The following is a 19,818-nucleotide window of genomic DNA, read 5'->3' on the forward strand; positions in this document are numbered from 1 at the left end:
GAATTTACAGACAAGGTGAGCAAAGTCAGCGGACCTAGGTGACTTGCTCGGATGTCCAGCTCGGACAGCGTGCTCTTTGCCACCACTGCTTTCCAGTTTTAGGCCTGTGTCCCCTAGAGGGCCAGCCTGAAGCACACTAGACACACCTTCTCCTTGGTGCATGCAAGCTCATTCTCGGCTTCCGCCAGAAGTCGGTCAGCTTCCCTGAGCTCCGAGCGACGTTTCAGGAGAGTTTTCTCTAGGCACTCAATTTCATCTACGATATCCTCATGATGTTTGAGAGACTTTTCTATTTCTAGTTCAGTCATAAGATTCTCAACATGTCCATCAATGAAGTCCCTAAAAATTACATAAACATCAAAAGATTTTAGACACAGGCAATACGGACATTGATAGCCAATGAAGAATGTTCAAATTTTTACTTTGTTTTGGTTTTGTTTTGTTTTGGAGGCAGGGTTTCTCTGTGTAGCCCTGGCTGTCCTGGAACTCACTCTATACACCAGATTGGCCTCGAACTCAGAGATCTGCCTGCCCTTGTCTCTCAAGTGCTGGGATTATAAGTATGTGCCACCCAACACCCAGCTAAGGAACTTGCTGACTTTTTAAGAGTAGCTACATGTTCAAAATCCATTTTTATTATAAATACAGAGTATTCCTGGCAGTAAAAGCACACTATGTCACAAGGCTTGATGGACTTGGGTCAGCATCTGGCCGAGACAGCATAGCCACATCATTTTCCTGAAGAGTAGAGATAAAGGAAGTGACTACACAAAAATTTCCAGTCCCTTAGTCCTCAAGGACAGTCCCAGAGCATGCAACACCACACACTGTACTGTTTTGTGACTGACTTCTTTATGCTGGAATACAACTGTCATAAAAAAGTTGGCAAAAAGTCATGACACAAAATTCAGTAACTCGAGGCTAACAAGACAAAATTATCTGAAAATGGGCTGCTTGGCAGAAAAAACATGAAATCAAACTCAGCACATGGATGCTTTTCTCTGACTAAGTGTTACCCAATTTTCCTGGAGTAATCATTTATACTGCTACCATGGGAGAAGTGGGCCTATGCCCTGCCCACTCTGTCATCTTCCCAACATGTCCACTCACATGAAAAGAAGCTTTATTCCCCCCACAAGCAAGAAGCAAGTTCCAGTCTCCTCAGTGTGGCTCTCGTGAGAGACGTCCACTCCTAAACAGCAGTGGTCACGTCTCTCTCACTCTGCCTGCCTCACAGGCCTCCCTATCACACTGAGGCCCAGGCTGGTCTACATTAAATGACAAAAGCTAGGGAATTGCCATAACTCATGGACTAGCACAGAAGACAGCATTTCATGTACCTGAGCAGACAACAGAGGCATGTGAACTAGCTGACCCATGCTAAGCACAGGCGCCCACAGATGGAGGGCCAGCTATTCCCGTCAATGACTCTGGCTGGTCACAGCACTACTCAGGCAGGGCTATACTAATGGTGACTAACCCTGCACTGTACAAGATACCTGAGGAGAAAGAAGGCCTACTTCAAAAGCGATCCCTTACCTTTAATGTTTTTAAAAGGTTTTATGTGTATGAATGTTTTGTTTGCATGGCTGCATGTGTACCACTGAGTGCCTGATACCCAGAGTTCAGAAGAGGATGTTATCTCCTGGAACTGGAGTCATAGATGCGTATGAGCCACTATGTGGGTGCTGGAAATTGAACCTGCACCCTCTGCGAAAGCAACAAGTGCTTTAACTTAAAGCCTGAGCCACCTCTGCTGACTGCCCATCGTCACTTTTGTTTTGAAAGGCAGGACAGACAGACAGACAGGGCTTGGGGAAGGCATGTGAAGGTGCAGAGGCAGAGCAAAGTGGTATGTGGGGAGACCACAGGTTCAGGCCAAGCACTGTGTGAGGCTGAGGTAACAGAGTTGGGCAGCTGACACTGAGTCACAGTGTTTTCTCGACAGACTGGGGAGAAAGATTCTAAACATGGTGGCAAGTATGGAACCTCCTATGGTGGTCGAGAATTCCCCCAATTAAAGGCCACAGCATAGAAATAACAGAAAGGGTCAGTTAGCTTTTTGTATGCAAAGTCAAAAGGACAAGGAAATCAAACCAAGGCCTTGGAGAACGAGGGTCGGAATTCCTGTTGTCTACTTTGGCTATGGTGGCTGAGAAGGAAAATGATTGTGCTGTTCAAAGACAACTATAGAAAGAGCTGATCTGAATTATTAACCAGGTGGCCTTAGGTGTGCGCTGTCCTAAATGGTATTTCCCATGTGGGCTGTAAGTTAAGTGGAATTAAATTCTGTTTCTTAGTTCCTATTGCCAGCTCCACCTATACATGGCCAACATTTATTATTTTGCAGTTATGATCTAGGACATTTCTAAAACGAGAGAATGATTTACAAGGCAATGCTGACTGAGAATGTCTGTCAACACTGATATTATACCCTTTGAATTATAAAAGTATGATGGCGAATGCTTACTTTCGTTGTTGATGTCTCTCAATAGTTCTATGTAATTCTTCTACTTCAAGTTCTAATTCTTTCTTCTCTTGCAAAAGGCCATCAATATCACGGTGCAGCCCATCCACTTCTTCCTCAGAATGCTGCGTGAATGCTTTCTGCCGCCGCTCTTCCCGCTGTTTTGATTTTAAGTGCTGCATTATGTCTTCTAGTCTAGACACTTCATTCTCCTAAACGCAGAAAGTGAATGCATTATAGAAATGCCAGAGGGTGTCTCTCCTGCTTTGCTGTCAAAAGTTGAAACTAATTGGTTAAAGTGGTTATCCTGAAAGATAGTGGGAAAGTCTAAGTCTTCAGTATGGAAAGAAAAATTGAGTCAAGCCACATGACAGATGAAACTGACAGACTCACATAACTCTTCCATCAGTATAACCATGCATTAGAAATTTACCACCCCTCTCTGTCTCCAGAGTTCAGCATCTAACAGAGAGACAAACTGAAGTCTCTTTCCACTCTGGACACCGGGAGAACTGTTTAAATAAGTTTCCAGAAGAAGAGGTATTTTGCCCACATTTTGTAAAAAATAATAATAATAAGGGAGACCCAGTCTCAAGAAACAAGAAGGTCAAGTGTGAGGAGATCAGAAAGCACACGAGAGGCTGGCGAGTCATGCACTGCTGGAGACACAAAGCAATCCGACAGAGTGTCCGTAAGTGCTCAGACAGAACTCTCACAAGCAGAGTGTACACCATAAAGCCGCAGAGAACCTAAGTGATTCCTACATGGGGGCCTATGGACCAAGTGTGGCCTGCCAGCAGAGACTGTGGCCTGAACACTATCCTCTCCTCATTATTCCCTCAGTGGTGAGTTGGAAGAAGAACGAAGGCCCCAAAAGCTCTGAGCACAAAAGAGGAGCTGGGATGAAGTTTAGTAGTAAGAACCAAAAAGTTAGAAAACAATCAGATTGGGATCTAGCCTACGACAAGAATACAAGGCACATGTAAGAAGTCACCGTCACCTAAAACATCTTCAAATAAAGAAACGGTATGTAGATATTAAAATGCTGCTTAGTCATTTGTAGAGACTGAGATAGCTCAGTAATACAGTTCTGTGTGTGACAGCTTCCTCCTAGACTGAAAACTTCCATCCTTCAGGAAGCCCCTTAAGCAGGAAGGCAAAGAACTCAAAATAGCTTCAGGGCATCTCTGTAAGTGACCAGATTCACTAGGCCCCTTCCTGTCAGCACAAGCTGAGAGCTGCAAAAAGGCACTGAGACCAGGCCAGCTGCCTGGATGAAGCAGAAACCAATGCACTGCCTGCGAAAGGCTTAGACAAGGGAGTCGCTTTGGAAGGGCCACTCTCAACCTGCTGAGCTGCCTGCTGGCTGTGCAGTGTGCTTCATGTCCCACATTTTGTGAACCTGCTGGAGTTAGCCGTGCTGATGCAGCTCTGGGAGTTATCGCTACACCTGTAAGCAACCCCAATCAAACTCACTGGTTCACTAAGCTGGTCTTTGGTGGTATCTGCACTTTAGTCTGTTGTAGCCACCGATCTGGGGTGAGTAGATATGTCTGTTGTGTCGCCTGGGAAACCGTCACACAAATGTTCTTTCAGAGGACTTAGGTTCTTCTCCCAGAACCCACACCAGACTTCTTACAATTGCCAATAACTCCAGCTCCAGGGCTGTGACTCTGACTTCTGACTGAGGGTACCACATTCACATGCACACCTTCCCCAACACACATACACATGTAATTAAAACTAATAAAATCCTAAGAGTGTAAAGTACTGGGTATTACTAACATCAAGTGGGAAAACAAAACTCAAATGTCCATATAAAAGTAATGAAATAATTCATAATCATCAGTTAACCCAGAGATAATTCCTGCATGCTGTTTATACATATCTGCATATACAGGCACATGTGTACATGTGGAGCATACTTACGTATGTATAAGCTACAGGTACTAGTATGTGGTAGCTTTATATAAACACTAATGCATGGTACAATATGGAGGAAGTTGCAGTCCCCACTTACTAGGTTATGGTGCTCTGGGATGTTGCAATGCTGCACACCCGCGGGGACAAGCGGAACAGCGAAGTTGGCAGGAGGAGGTCCATATATGATGGGGGCCCCAGCAGGAGGTGGGCCATAAACCACAGTGCCGGGGGTCAGAGGATGGCTGCTGTTGGGCAATGGAGGCGATGGTGCATACAGGGCCACTCCCTGGGGTACAGGAGAACCATCAGGAAGCACAGTATACATTATGTACCCAGGGGGAGGCACAAATGGGGGCTCCTCCTGGTCATCCAGTCCACTTTCTTCCTGGCTATCTCCTCCACTGTCTGCATCTTCTAAGACATAAACAGGAAAGTAGGAAAACAGATTTAGGAAGAAACATCAGTACTTCAATCAAGACACTGGAGATGGAAAACAGCCGTGAAAATGATCAGCTGTAGGTGTAAGAAGCAGATCACTACAAAGTGTTTTCAGAAGCCAGCATCTTACGTTTAGTCACAATTAATTATTAATCTATTCAGCAATCATTTGCATATATGCTTCATACTATATAAAATATCAACAGAGATGTGTTAGGTCAGACAGAACTCTAAATCGATTACCGCCACATGGGCCACTCTAATTTGATGGATTACTTCTTTCTTATTCCCTAAAGGCAAGGGCTATGTCTGCTAACCTGACAAAGCAAGCACACAGTAGGCACTTTCTTAGTAATAGTCCCTGTGTGTTTGCTTTTGTGCTGTTAGGGGTTATATTAACAATGAGATACATCCCTATCCCAGGAAACACTTCCTTAATTAACAAATCATCAAAATGGAGCACTACCATGTCAAGTAGATCACCTGTCTCAGAGCAGCAAAATGATTTGACTATGGCCACAGAGCTATAAAATACAAGAGCTTAGACAGATCCAAGTCTTACTCTTTGTGCAGAGGTTAGAAGACTAACCTCTGACAATTTTAGCAGAGCTGCTATGTAAAGTCATGATAAAATAAATGGTACAACGCCCCTGACTCAGAAGCATAAGCCAAGACGCTGCTCAGCTGGAATGGAGGAGGAAGGAGAGTGGAGGGAAGAACCATGCAGTGAGCAGTCTTACAAAACCACAGGATAGCTTGGGATTACAGAAAAGTGGTTTAAAATGTGGAGGTGAAGGGGTGAGACTGTAACTTGGTGGCATATGTTAGGCCCTGTGCTCAACCCACAGCACTGAAAACACAGGCAGAGAGCCCCGAGAAGCGGGCGTGCTGCAGTATCTGTAGATCAGCAGCTTAGCCTTCCTAATGCTGTAACCCACTAACACCGTTCCTCATGTGGTAACCTCCAACTATAAAATTATTTTCATTGCTACATCACAACTGTAATTTTGCTACTGTTACCAACTGTAAAGATCTAATATGTAGGACATCTGATATGCGACCCCTGTGAGAAGGTCATTTGACCCCAAAGTAGCTGTGACCCACTGGTTGAGAAATGCTGCTTTAGATAGAAACCCTATGGGAAGATAGGTTACTAGTCAACAATACAGGGTCCCACAGGATTTCCGAGTAAGAAAAGACTTTGGAATGCATCTATTTATTTCAAGGAACAGTAAGAGGTTATTAACTAGGTAAGAAAAGTGAAGCTTTCCTCATGCAATGTGGCCTACCTCTCTTTGAAAATGACTTATGCAGCGTGCTTCTGATGGGGGAGTAGACCCAGTACCCTGAAGCAGGCAGAGGTCCACTGCTGTCCTTTTCTTCTTGTTGTCCAGGCTGTGGTTTTCTAAGAGGAGTTGAGGCTGTGTACTTTAGACCCAAACCGGAGTCCTTGGTGGCCTGAGAACTATGGCTGGAAACCTGGAGCGACAGGAAACACTGCCTATCATCATGGAAAGGCTGACCTTTAGACACGTCTAAGTGGACAGCCAAGGCGAGATACACAGAAACTAAGAAAGAATTTGTTATTTCCTTATCATGACACTCACTTCTTACAGATAGAAATAAGAAGTGATTACAGGTATAAACTATAGTCCATACACATGGCTCAGCATATTAAATCTGACACAGCAGTGTCAGGTAGGCTGAGCAGCGAGGACTATGGAAGCAGTAGCTGGAGTCCTGTCAGACTGCTCTGTGAAAGAGATGGGCTCTCTTCAAGAAGTTATGCGATAGCGTCCATTTCCCACCCTGCTCTTTTGGCCATTCTCTGGGCACACAGATCCTCGTGGTACTATGGTGGTAACGGCGTGTTACCTGGCTGTGTGAGTTTATTTTATGGCACAACTTGCCATAAGAGAGAAGTAAGTCCTCCCTAAGTGACTAGACCCGAGTGCCCCTTCCTCACACCTGCACTCCGCACTGCCAGTGCTTTCTCCTCTGCCTTGTCCTCAAGGGCCAACAGCTGAGGTAAGGGAACCCAACACCTTCAAGGAAGCTGGAGCACAGTGTTCTCTGGGAGCATGCTACCCCTCCCTCCCTGCTTCCCAGTGTGTAGGTCTCGTCTCCAGGAGCACACTCAGCACAGGCGGACAGTGCTGTCTCTTCCTTGGTGACGGTGTTGGCTTCCTTCACATTTCTGGGGGTATTCTGCACGTAGGTTATGACTACAGTCAGAGCCCTGGGACCCTGGTGTCCCAGGTGCATCTCCTTGCTATTGCCCTACAGTGACTCTCAGAGTGTCATTAAGGCCCTCTGCTTTGGATAAGTCCTGCTTAGATCCACTCCTCACATCTAAGCTTAGGTTGCAAGCTCACCCCCTAACTGTACCTCTTCTTTCCAGCTCCACTCACCTAGCTCTGGTCTCTTCTGTCTTTCACGTGGGTGTTCAAATAGTGCACAGAGCTCACCTTGCTGTAACTCTATCCTGTGCTCAGCCAGAACACTCTCTGAACTACTGAGTCTACTCACCGTAATCTCATTCCCCATGACGTAGAGAACGGCCCCTTGTAAAGGATGGCCCTGTGGGTTTAATGAAGATGCCCCATAGGCTCCTATATTTGAACACTCAGTCCCTAGCTGGTGGTGCTGTTTGGGGAGCTGTGGCCTTGCTGGGGGCAGGCCTGGGGGCTCAAAGCCTTTCACCATTCCCAGTGCGTTTGTGCTCTCTGTATCTGTGGTTCAAGATGTGTACTTTCACAGGTCTGTCCCTGCCGCCATGCCTCCCAGCCACGACAGACTTTTATCCTTTGGAATCAGAGCCCAAGTAAGCGCTTTCTTCTCTGAGCAGTGTTGGTCACGCTTTATCACAACAGCAGAAAGTAACTAAGACAGCCCCAATGCTTCAGCCCTCCAGGCAAACCATCTAACCCTCAAGGTTCCTCACTAGAGCCACAGCAACCTTCCTCTTTACACACACTGTGTCCTCCCTCTTAACACCCTCCTGGGTGCCCACTCACTGCTCAGCTCACAGTCTCATCTATTCCACTTCCTTCCTGAACTTGCTCACGAGAAGAATCCCTGAAACTAACCTCTCTGCACCTAGAGCACACACACAGGGCAAGCCTGCTGTCACAGAATGTCACTGTTCTGTAATTACACTCACATGGCCCAAGAGCTCCAAGAGCAGGGCTGTATCCACCATCACAGCACTCTAATACAGCCTAGCACTGGCCTAGACTGGTGAACACCCAAGGATTGTTTTAAGAAGGAAATGAAACCTAGGTACCCATTATCCTGTCCACACCTCTGCAGTCATTCTCTACAGTCTACAGTCATTCTCAGTCAGCTCTTTGGCCTTAGGTCATCCTAACCTTTTATCTACTTCTTGACACTGGCCATAAAAAGGCAAGCTCTATTTTCTGTGGGATAGCTCAATTTTTACATCTCAAATAACACACAACACCGAAGAACCTAAGTGTATGTCTCAGCAGAGAAGTGTTTCAGCACCTGCTAACAAATTTGGGGAAGGAGAAAAATTCAGTATATCCTTCTAGCAATGTTGCTAGGAGGGTTCCTACTTTTGAGGATGGTGCTGGTGGCATAAAGTACCACCAGCCTTGTCTTCTGAAAGGATCTGCCATGCTGCTGATGTACTCGTTCTGAGCAGAGACGGCATGCCGGAGCTCAGCGATTTCCTCTAACACGTTCTCAATGCCTCCTTTTTTACCTGGAAAGGAAAGCCACTGTATGAAGCTGCCACGCAGTCACAGACTTCCTTTCTCTCCCAATACAGAAAAGAGACTTCAGGAGAGCCAACAGAATCTATCATGTCTCCAAAGCTGTCTTCCAGCCTGCCCTTGGGTAATTATTTTTTTTGTTGAACACCAAGAAAACATCTTTCTGCCCATCAATTATAAAGTAATTTGCAGAAAGTTAACAGATGTATAAACACTTTGTCTTGCTAAAATCAAATCCCCTAGTACCACACTCTAAAATGCTTTTTAAATTCTTTAACTTATCAGGAAAGGCATGACTCTCTAGATCAGGCATGGAGTTGATTTCCTTCAGCCAAGTGCTTTTCTCTACAGGCAGGAGAAGGCACTTGAGTTTTATAATGACAGCACCATCCCGAATCAAAGCCCAACAGTACTTTACCTGCCCCCGTGAGGTTTAATACATCCCGGAGTCTTGTGATCTCAGCCCTTTGCTTCGCCATGGCCTCGTTCAGTGCCTCAATCTCTAGCAGCTGGGAGTTTGCTCCTTTAGCACCTAAATCTGCATTTTCCATCTCATCTCGGAACTATTAAAAAACCATACACGAAGTGTCAATGAGCACGCTCAGTTGCATTTACCCATGTAACTAAGAAGCCTATCTTCTTTTTTTTACTTTTTACCAATGAGGAAACCATCTTACCCCTTTCATTTTCATGGCACTGAGCAGGCGAGGCTAAAGTGCTGCCTACTGGATGTACTTCGGTGCTTTGAGCAATCGCCTGCAGTGCTCAGTCTTAGCAACCCAGAGGAGCTAGCCAGAGGCCGCCTTGGGTACCAGCACTGACCTGGCCCTCTCTCTCTCTGAGAAGGTGCTGCAGGAGCTCGATCTCTGCCTCTGCTCTGGTCAGGTCCTTGGCTGCTTGCATGGCCTCTCTGCTGAACCTCTCTGCCTCCTGCAACTCCTATGGACAGATCGTGAGAAGGGTGCTGCTGTCACAAATGCTCATCTCCAGTCCTCCTTCCTCTCAGAGTGATCCCCTGCCCCCATCCTATAACCAGCCAGGCTTACGCCTTCACATGTGGTGCAAAGCCTGATCCACCCTGGGGCAAGTGGAGGGTTTTGCAAGAGGAATAAAGACTCCCTCTTCATTATCCTAGCCTGCCATGGATGTCTTTCTGGGGTCTCATTCATCATTTGTCCTACTATAATCTACTATCTCAAGCTCATTAAAATCTGTGTCCTACTTAGCATCATCACCATTACTGCACAGAGCACTAACAGCCTGTACAGTAGGATTTCAAATATATACACAAAATAAACATTTTAAGGCTCAAGATGAGCATGGTGGCACACACCCCTAAACACAGAACTTGAGAGGCAGAGGCTAGTGGATCCCTGTCAGTTCCAGGCCAACCTGGTCTACATAGCTACTTCCAGGATAGTCAAGGCTACACAGAGAAATCCTATCTTAAAAAAAAAAAAAAAAAAAAGCAAGCAAATAAGTAGCAGAAGAAGAGGAGGAGGAGGAGGAAGAGGAGAAGGAAGAGAAAGAGGAAGAGGAAGAAGAGGAGAAAAGCAGAAAAAGAAGGAGAAAAGAAAGGAGGAGGAAGAAGAGGAGAAGAAAACAATTTGAGGTTCAGAGAGACTGAATGGCAAGCCTTCAAAGCTGGAATCCCAGCATGTATGTGGCAGTAACTTCTCCAAGGAGACGGTTATCCTTTAATATTCATTTGATGGCTCCAAATAGATTCTTAGGAGTTATGATGGAATGTAACCACCGGTTCTTAAGAAAAGCAGACAGACTGAGCAGTGGTAGTACACACCTTTAATCCCAGCCCTCAGGAGGCAGAGGCAGGCATATCTTTGTGAGTTTGAGGCCAGCCTGGTCTACACAGTAAGTTCCAGGACTACACAGAGAAACTCTGTCTTGAAAAATCAAACCAAACCAACAGAAAAGCAAACAGTGTCACAGTGGCTTGTAAGGTGACCAAAGTTTGCACCAAGGATCAGTAACGCACGCTTCTTCATTCTGAGATAGTCCTGATGAGCACATCCTGACCGACCTAGGTACTGACCTCTGCTCGCTCCTGATTAATTCTCACAACAGTTCCGTGCAGGGACTTGAGCTGGTCTTTGGCAATGGTGAGCTCAGCTGCAGCTAGTTTATCAGAAGCAGCCACTGCTTTCTTTAGACTCTTCAGTTCTTTATCTAAACCAAGAAACTGCTCCTGAGATCTGGCATCTTCACGCTTCTTCTAAAATAAAAGAATCATAAATGAAATAAAAGAAATCACTTAAAAGCAGTAAATTAAGGTGTAAGCTCCAAGAGAGCCAGGCTCTGTCCCCTGATGCAGCACATGTCTAGAATAGTACCTGATGCATACCAGGAGCTTCATAAATAGTCACTGAACATTAACTTCACCAGAGATTTAAAACAAGTTGTGTGTGTGTGTGTGTGTGTGTGTGTGTGTACACATGTGTGCAGATGTAGAGGCAGAAGAGGGTATCATATGTCCTTCCCGATCATTTCCCGCTGGGTCCCTGAGCCCTTTGAAACAGAATCTTGCTTAGGGCGTGTGTTTTCTGAGCTGGGATGGAGCCAGCAAGTGCAAGCATCCTCTTGTGTCAGCGTTCTTCACAGCTCAGACTGCAGGTGTATGATTGATTCCGGTTTGCTGTGCAGGTTGCCAGACTCGGAACTCTGGTCCTCATGGTTGTCAGCACTGCTCCTAACAGCTGAGTCATCTCCCCAGCTCCCTACACATAAACCCTTTTAAATAATGTTTTTCTTAGTTAAGAATGTTGAGCTGGAGCGATAACTCGGGAGAGGTTAAGAGCACTGATACTGTTCCAGAGGACCCAAGTTGGATTCCTAAAGCTCACATGGTAGCTTAAACCCTGTAACTCAAGTTCCTGGGAATCCAACACCCTCTTCTGGACTTGGCAGGCACCAGGAACACACATGATACATAGCATAGACACAAACAAAACACCCCTACACATAAAAATAAATACATACATACATGCATACATATATACATACACACATATATACACACACACAGAGAAGAATAAACTTAAGCAAACAACCTCCCAAAACTCAACCTTATTTGTTAGTAGCATAATAGATGGGCAAACCTTTAAAATAACTATATGAGATCCTGGATAAGTGATAGTGAAGACCTTGTCATTTTTGAGGGTATGGACAAATCCAAATCAAAATGGACAAATCCAAATGTTCTTAGGCTTAAGAAGTTTGCTCTTTAATAGTAGAGGTTGGAAAACAAGGAGGGTCTGACTCCAACCATTTTCCATTTTACGAAGGTAGGTTGATTGCTCTGTGGATTTGTGTCATGTGTAGAATTGGGAAATCAGCTAGGTAGGCACAGCAACTGTCCAGGAGGAGGATGGCTAGACAAGGGTGGTGGAAGTCAACAGGACTTGGGTGACTAAAGGTTCCTAGAGGGTAGATCACTTGCTGAGGCAATGAGGAGAGGGAGGGCAGATGAGAAGGAGGAGGCCCCCCTCACAGTGGGGTGAGGTGAGCTTACTGGCATAGACTGACGCCATGTGAAATGGGACAGTGAGACTGTAATGAGACTAGTCATTGTGCTAGAGACTGATACTCTACTCCCCCCCACCCCAAGGCACGCAGACCCCAAGAAAGTAGGGATCTAAGTTTTGTAGGGAAGTGAGACAGAAGAAAGACAAGGAACTTGAAGCTACTTATGGGTGAAAAAAGACTCAGTAACTGGCTGTGGACTTTAGGCTGGACAAGAAGGAAAGCAGAAACTGAAAAGCTAGAGGTCGATGAATCAGAAGCTCAAGGAGGCTGGAAAAGCATTCACATGTGGGGGCCAGAAAGACAGGGCTGGAATTAGAACAACATGCTGCAGTCTGTGCTTTCAGAAGCACAGAGTGAAATTTCTGAATGTGACTCAGGAGATGACAGTGGGGTAAGTAGAGGAAGATTGAGAAAATGCCACTAGAGAGGCCAAGGTATTACAAAGTGAGGTGAAGAGTGTCAAAGTAGCTCCCATGAATGTACCCAGGTGGTAAGCCATTCTGTTATCATTTGTTAACTATCACCTAAATGACCCTAAAGCTGGGTCTCCCATTTCCAAGTCTCATTTCCCTCTACAGTCTCAGGTCCACGACTGAGTAACAAGTACCCAGCTGTGAGGTCCTGCTCAGCACTGTGCAGGCAACACAGACAGCTGAGTGTGGGCTCCACCTCTGACCCTGTCACCAGGAAAGATCTGGGAAACAGGTCCCTTACTTTTCTAGGCTTCTCACCTTTTTCTCTAACTCCTGGAGTTGGGCCAGAATTCTTTCCTTCTCTTCATCTGCTTCCTGAAGCTGAAGGTCTGTAAGGCCTTGGATTTTTTCCATACTTTTTAGGTTCTCTTGCAAATAGTGAATTTCATTTTCTAATTGCTGAATTCTTGCATTATGTTGTCTTTTATCAAACTTAATCTGTGAGGAAATACAATTAAGAACTTTTTTTCTTTTTTTTTTTTTTTTTGAGAAAAGCTCTTGATATACAGACCAAGCTAGCTTTAAACTATGCTCCCACCTGCATATCCTGAGTGCTGGGATTTAAGGCTTGTGCCTCTGTGTGTGTGTGTGTGTGTATTATGTACATATACACACAAACATGTATGTAAACATACACATATAAACACACATATTTATAAATACATACATGCATGCATACATACATATGTACATATCTATATGTCTTAGCAAAATAAGAGTGCTGTAAAGCTATCATTTCCTTACTAGGGAACATAACAAGGTTTTGTACTAAATAGTGACCAAAGATGTTTTTATCTTGTTCTCTGGGATTTGAATGCTTGCCTTAATATGAACATCAGTAGGTTAAAAACAAACAGATTCTGGCACAACACTATACTTTAGCAAATGTGGTTATTATTTTTCTGCTCATTATAAAATCTCTCTCACTTGCACTGTAACAAGGAAACCAGTGTTACAAATAGGCCCTGCTTTGACATCAATAGCCATATTCAGCATTAGACTTTACACAGTACTGAAACGTACTGTGAGTGAAAATAATAACGGGTAAGCTGATTTGCATGCTGCAAACATTTGCTGAAGGCCTCCCTCCGCAGTCTCTGCCCTTTCTTACTCTGGCTTCAAGTGCTCTTTCACAGGCCTGCCTGAACTCCTCTTGACCATTCGTCAGTTTCTCTTGCTGGAGAGCCATTTCTTCATGGAGTTTCCTCTCTCTAACTTGGGCTTCCTCTTTTTCCCACTGGGATCGTGCAAGGATTTCACTGAACTGTTTCTGTAGGTCAGCAAGACTTTTCCCTAAGACATCTGAAGGACTATGGATTCTATGGAGAAAAAACAAGAAGGTATAAATTTGACGCAAACATGTTCATGCTAACATTATGAGGAGAGAGCATTGTGTGAAGGGACTGGTATCAGTGGAAACCATTATAGCGAATCACTGGGCCATTCTGCAGACACAGGCTAAGGATGAGTGTCCATAAACTTGACACTATCCTGCTTTGTACTGGTTCTCTGCCCAAAGTCTATAATGTGGCCCTTCTTTCTGATCACACACCATGTACTTTCAAGAGACACTTAGATACCTTAACGCCATTATTAGAATTAAGCAATCTTGCATCACAGCCTTTCAGAAACATTAGTCAGTATTACAGAGCCCGAGCAGGACAGGCTCGTGGCTGGTCCCAGCCACAGCTCTGAAGAGGGAAAGTTAATGCTAACTCGGGGTCCTGTTTCCCCTTACCTCATTTCCCCAGCTCCTAGTTTCAACCTTTTCCTTAGCTCGTCTACACGAGCTGCTACTTCCTCTGGGTGAATCAGACCATCAACCACATGGTTAAGGTGATTCTGAAACTCTTTCAGCTGCTTCTTTAACACGCTGTTGTCATCCTGTGTGTAGAGGGAAAATGGAAAGGATGAGTTATCTGCCAGCAAATGAATTCATTACTAACATACGCATAAACATATCTTGGCTACAGAATGAAACCCATATGATGCCTCCTTCAAATACAAAGAATTGCTAAAACATCCCAGTATAAAGAAAATCGTTTATATATCCTAAGTGATAATGCTACTCCCTTGAATGTCCCTAACGACCTCAGGGTCACTCTCCTGCAAATCCAGTGCAGCACTGTTAGCTCCAATGCAGCACCTACAACGGCACGCCCATTTTTAAGGGCCTATGGCATTTAGAGGTCTCATGCGTAGACTGACTCCCCAGTACCCTGAGACAGCTTTCTCTGGACAACTGTCCTCCCTACCTAGCAGCCTTTCAACTTTCAGAAGAAACCATACTCTGTGCTGTGAGAGAACCACAAGAAGCTCCAGCTCGTAGACAAACAACCACTCTACAGAGCACAGAGATGCCATGGTCTTTACAATCTTTCTTGTGTTTTTGTGTACCATCATGTTTCTGATGAAATACTGAGAGTCAGTATTTTATTATAAAATAAGCTTTGTGTTTTAAGGTAATTTTTACTTACTATAATAAATGTGAAGAAGACTCCCACACACAGTGGGGTTCCCCTTCGGGCCCTGATTAGGCACAAACCACACCCAAACACCCGTTCACAAAGAGAGCCTTTACTAAGTGGGGGAAGAAAATTAAAGTGGCTACTTTCTGATACAAGCAGGAAAATAGCAGCAAATGACCTTGCAGGTGTAATTTTTAAGTAGAGAAAAGTGGTAGTCTGTGTTAGAATAGGCTCCAATGTGGTAGTATATTTTAATTGGGCATGTTAGGTGACCCAAAGGGGGCTTTTAAGGGTTCCTTTCTTCCTTCCTAATGTATATAAATTCTCTACCTGCATGTATGCCTGCATGCCAGAAGAGGATGCCATATTCCAGTATGGATGGTTATGAGCCACCATGTAGTTGCTAGGAAATTGAACTCAAGACCCCTGGAAGAACAGCCAGTATCTTTAACCACCTAGTCATCTCTCCAGCTCCCTAAGGGGGCTTTTAGTTGCTGACCTTCAGTACTTTGATTGCTGGGCCTTGGTGGTCAGCCTCAGGAGGAGGAAATAACCAAATAAGGGAGTAAACCTTGATGGCTAGCTTTAGGAACGCAATCTAATGTTTTTTGGGTTTTTTTTTTTAGCAAGGCAAAGGGAATGGGGGAGAAAAACAAAGCCTGCCAGAGCCATATTTGCCAGTTCTCCCTGGCCACAGTCCCTTCAAAATGTATTTATTATAAGCATATTAAAGATAATTAGGTTACAGTGTCATCTTCAGGTTAGGTATAGTAAATGCATTTGAGACATGATATTTTCAACTTGCAGTGGGTTTGTCAGGACATAACCCCATCATAAATTAAAGGACATCTGTACTGCTTAATCCTGGCCATTCGTGATCTCACTCAAGACCAGTCAACCTACTAATTAGCTAGAAAAATAGATTCTACTATCTTCATAATTTGAAGCAAGATACAGTACATGTAAAATCTGTACAAGAGTTGGACCTGAAACAACATATCAATTGAGGGTTGTGATTCAGGCTGTGCCAAATATACACAGAGAATTAGCAAAGAGCAATGAGAGAGCAACCAAAACACTGAGCAAATGACTTTGGTTCTTAGCAAGTTTTGTATTAATAGTTTCCCTAGATGGAAACACTCCATCCTTCAGGCAAGTTCCTTATGTAGGAACGTAAAGAACTTGAAATAGCTTTGGGAAGTCCCTGAAACTGACCAGATTCACTAGGCCCCTCTCTGTGAGAGAGCAGAGCTAAGCTGCAAAGATGTCCCTTTTGACCAGAACAGCTGCCTGGAAGGGGTTTAGGCCACCTGAGTCACCTGGAAAGAGCTGTCGGCAGGCTGTACAGTGTGACCTGTGCTGGGGTAGGCTTTGGTAATACAGCTGTCTTTGAGTCATTTCTGCTCCTATTAAGCAATCCCTCACCCATATTCCTGAAAGTAATCCCAATATACAATGCACTTGACCACCAAGTTGGACTTTGGTGGTATTCATCCTTTGGTCTGTATACTCATCCCTATTTAGAGTGAGTAGACATGTGTTGTGTCTTCCCAGGATAAGTTTGTTACACAATAGGAACTATCTCTTTCTTATGCTATCATGAGTTCACTTTAACAAACTGACTTTTAAGAAAGACAAGAGTGCAAATAAGTTATACTCTACATCAGGAGGCCAGGAGGCCAAGTAGGATCTAGTTCTAACTAAGGCAGACCATGGAAAGGACCAGGTTTGGAAAGTTGACTTCAGCTTATATCTTAGATGAAGGCACCCCTGAAGACTTGATTTTAGTTCTTTTCAGTAAAAGTTGCACAGTAAGTATTTCTAGGTGAAAATATATTGGACTTTTTTTTTGAGACAAGATCTCACTATGTAGCTCTACTATCCTGGAACTCACTATGTAGACCAGGCTAGCCTTGAACTCACAGAAATCCACCTGCCTCTGCCTAGAGAATTCTGGATTAAAGGCAGGAGCCACTACTCCCAATTTGAATTTTTCTTTAAAATATTTTAAAGAAAAAGGTAAACTAAAATGAGACAATGTTAATAACTGAATAAATCAGGAAATGGACCAAAGGGATTATTCTGGTTTTGTGGTCATTTTAAATTTTCATAGTAAAAATAAAAATTAATAATCTACTAAGACATAGGGATCTATATAATCTCACACAAAGATGAAAAACTGATTACAGTTTTAATAGCATCTTTACTGAGAAGACTGTGAGAACTGCCGATAATTAAGAAATCTTTTTTAAAAAGAAAGAAAAAGAAAAGGTCAGGTGTGGAGGTATACGCCCTAAATCCCAGCACTTAGGGGCAAATGTTCCAAAGAAATTGCACCCAGAGTTCATTTTCACCTAGAAACCCAAGCTGCTAAGTGCCAGAGTAAAGCCATCACCATCTTAAGGGTGTTCCACAAGCACAGATCTTTACCTGCAGCTGCTTCAGCTGTGTACGGAGCTCGTTGTTCTCCTGTTGTTTCTCTTCTGAGGACTGGGCTTTGCCCAGGGCATCCCTGAGGGATTTTCTCTCCTTCTCCAGTTCTGTTTGAAGCACCGATTGCTCTAACTATCATCAGAGAAAGCAAAGTATCAAAGTGCAAAACAGTCACAAAGTTCACATTCCAAAACAGCAAATACACATTTGCATTGCTATAGTTCTAAATTTATACTCTGAAACGTACACATCCAAGATCATTTTCTACATGCCCTTCTGACTATTACTACTTAATAATGAATGCATATCAGAATTTGCTCAGCCTGGATACCCATCAGAGTCTTTAGGGTCGTCCCCAGCACCCACCTTTAACAGTAACTGTGGTCCTCAAATACCTGTATCAAAATAATTTCACATATCTATTAAAAATGAGGGGGCTAGAGAGATGGCTCAGTGGTGAAGAACACTAGTTGCTCTTCCAGAGGTCCTGGGTTCCATTTCTAGAACCCACATAGTGGCTCACAGCAATCTATAACCCCAGGTCCAAGGGATTAGACACCTGCTGGCCTCTGCAGGTTACCAAAAAATACTCATGTGGTACACAGACATACCTGCAGGCAACACTCATACACATATTTTTGGAACATGCAGATGAAGCCTGGCACAGTGGTACATTTCTGTATTCCCAGCTCTTGGGAGGCTGAGGCAGGAGGAGGGAGAGGTTGGCCTGAGCTACAAAAATGAGACCTGATCTCAGAGAGGAAGAGAGTGAAAGATATAGAGGGAGGGAGGGAGGGAGGGAGGGAGGGAGGGAGGAAGGAAGGAAGGAAGGAAGGAAGGAAAAAGAAGAAAAGGAAGAAGGAAAGCAGGAGAGGGGGAAGAAGGAAAAAAAAAAAACAACAAAATAAAGCAAAAACAGCAGATGACCAGTCTCTGTCTCAGATCTGACAGGTCAGAATATCTATGGAGTCTGCATCCAACAAGCTTTGCAAAGGGTTTCCTATAACTAAAGTGTAACGATCCAAGAAACTAGATTCTTTATGCTCTATATTTTCTAGGTGGTTTGAAGCTCAGTTCTGGTAATTAAGGGTAGAGTACGGCTTTCAATAACTGAACATCAAGGTTCTTAAAACGTTTCCGCCAAGACTTACCTAAAAGTCAAGTGTTAGGCTGGAACCCCTGTTCACTACCCTCCTTGCACAAGCTGGGAAATACCATCTGCCCTTCCTCTCCTAGCCCCACCCACACAGAAAAAGCTCTGGGCTAACAACTAACATGCCATATTACTTCTTGTCTCTCTGTTTCTGGCAACCCACTCAAGAGTGCCTGCCCAGGGGCTCAGTGTTTGACCACGTATGGACACAATCCTAGCTTCTTGCTTTAGCCTGGATGAATGACTTCACTGACCTCTACCTGTGAGATCAGAGAACCCACCTGAGAGCTGCCTCTAATAAACCTGCCTTTATCTACTTTTAGTAAGGTCTAATCTGACCTATTATCTGCATCACTGAGGGAGAGAAAAAGCCTGTCACCAAGTACAAAAGACCATCACTCAAAGTAGCTTGGGAAAACCAAAAAAAAAAAAAAAAAAAGAGTTCATTCTAAAGAGATGACATTTAGAAATTTTATTTGCTGCTATTAAAAAAAGAAAAAAATTCTTTCCCCTAACCAGCTGCTTTTTGCTACTCTGATCCTGTCAAGGGTTTTATAAAATGTAGTGCTCTTGAAAAACACAATACTGACACTTGGCAAGACAAGAACATAACAATAACATTAATCACTACAGCACAGACCTATTCTTGGTTCCTTTCCTAGTCACACAGACACTCTAGAGCATGTGCCTTTCCATTTATCATTTTGTGTGTCTGTGTTTGCTGGCAAGGATGTCTGTGTCTGCAGAGGCCAGAAGAGGACGTGGAAAACTCTGGAACTGGGGTTTTGATGGTTGTGAGCCACTCTGTGGGTGCTGGGATCCAGCCTGGGGCCTTAGGAGAGAGGTCAGGTGCTCCTAACTGCTGACCACACTCCGATGAAGGACAGGCTACGTTGCCCACTTTCACCCTGCTACTTAACTTTTATCTTCTTTCTGCACTTTCTTTGCCCTGACATCTGAAGATCTTGCAGTACAGTGCCCTCTCTAACCGTTTGTCAAGGTCACCCACCTTCCCTTTCTATCCCTTTCACTCCCACTCGCCCCCATGCCCTAATGAGGCATCCTTTCTAAAGGTGGTTATGCACGACTGGCTCATTCAGGACCCACCACCCCCCGCCTCTCTCTCACCTGTTTAACTCGCTGGACTACTAACTCCTCAGGGCAGATCCTCAAAGGCCAATAC

General features: G+C 44.2%; 1 protein-coding gene across 6 annotated transcripts in view; it reads right to left on the reverse strand.

The window, feature by feature from the left end:
• The window catches only part of Cntrl (centriolin), a 68,590-nt gene that overhangs the window by 21,737 nt on the left and 27,035 nt on the right, over positions 1 to 19,818 (reverse strand). For 5 of the 6 annotated variants that reach the window (XM_085834981.1, XM_021183767.3, XM_021183758.3 and 2 more), the window contains 12 exons: positions 17,480 to 17,614; positions 14,320 to 14,465; positions 13,693 to 13,900; positions 12,840 to 13,019; positions 10,619 to 10,798; positions 9,388 to 9,504; positions 8,984 to 9,128; positions 8,407 to 8,555; positions 6,118 to 6,307; positions 4,488 to 4,804; positions 2,471 to 2,679; positions 147 to 339 (listed from right to left, as the gene is read on the reverse strand). In XM_085834981.1, the coding sequence (XP_085691107.1) occupies positions 147 to 339; positions 2,471 to 2,679; positions 4,488 to 4,804; positions 6,118 to 6,307; positions 8,407 to 8,555; positions 8,984 to 9,128; positions 9,388 to 9,504; positions 10,619 to 10,798; positions 12,840 to 13,019; positions 13,693 to 13,900; positions 14,320 to 14,465; positions 17,480 to 17,614 (2,169 nt within the window). The remainder of the gene's footprint in view (positions 1 to 146; positions 340 to 2,470; positions 2,680 to 4,487; positions 4,805 to 6,117; positions 6,308 to 8,406; positions 8,556 to 8,983; positions 9,129 to 9,387; positions 9,505 to 10,618; positions 10,799 to 12,839; positions 13,020 to 13,692; positions 13,901 to 14,319; positions 14,466 to 17,479; positions 17,615 to 19,818) is intronic. The other variant, XM_029474142.2, reaches the window with a different exon arrangement.

Source organism: Mus caroli, unplaced genomic scaffold (assembly GCF_978045245.1).
Source record: "Mus caroli unplaced genomic scaffold, Mus_caroli_1 scaffold_2, whole genome shotgun sequence".
Taxonomy (NCBI): Eukaryota; Metazoa; Chordata; class Mammalia; order Rodentia; family Muridae; genus Mus; species Mus caroli.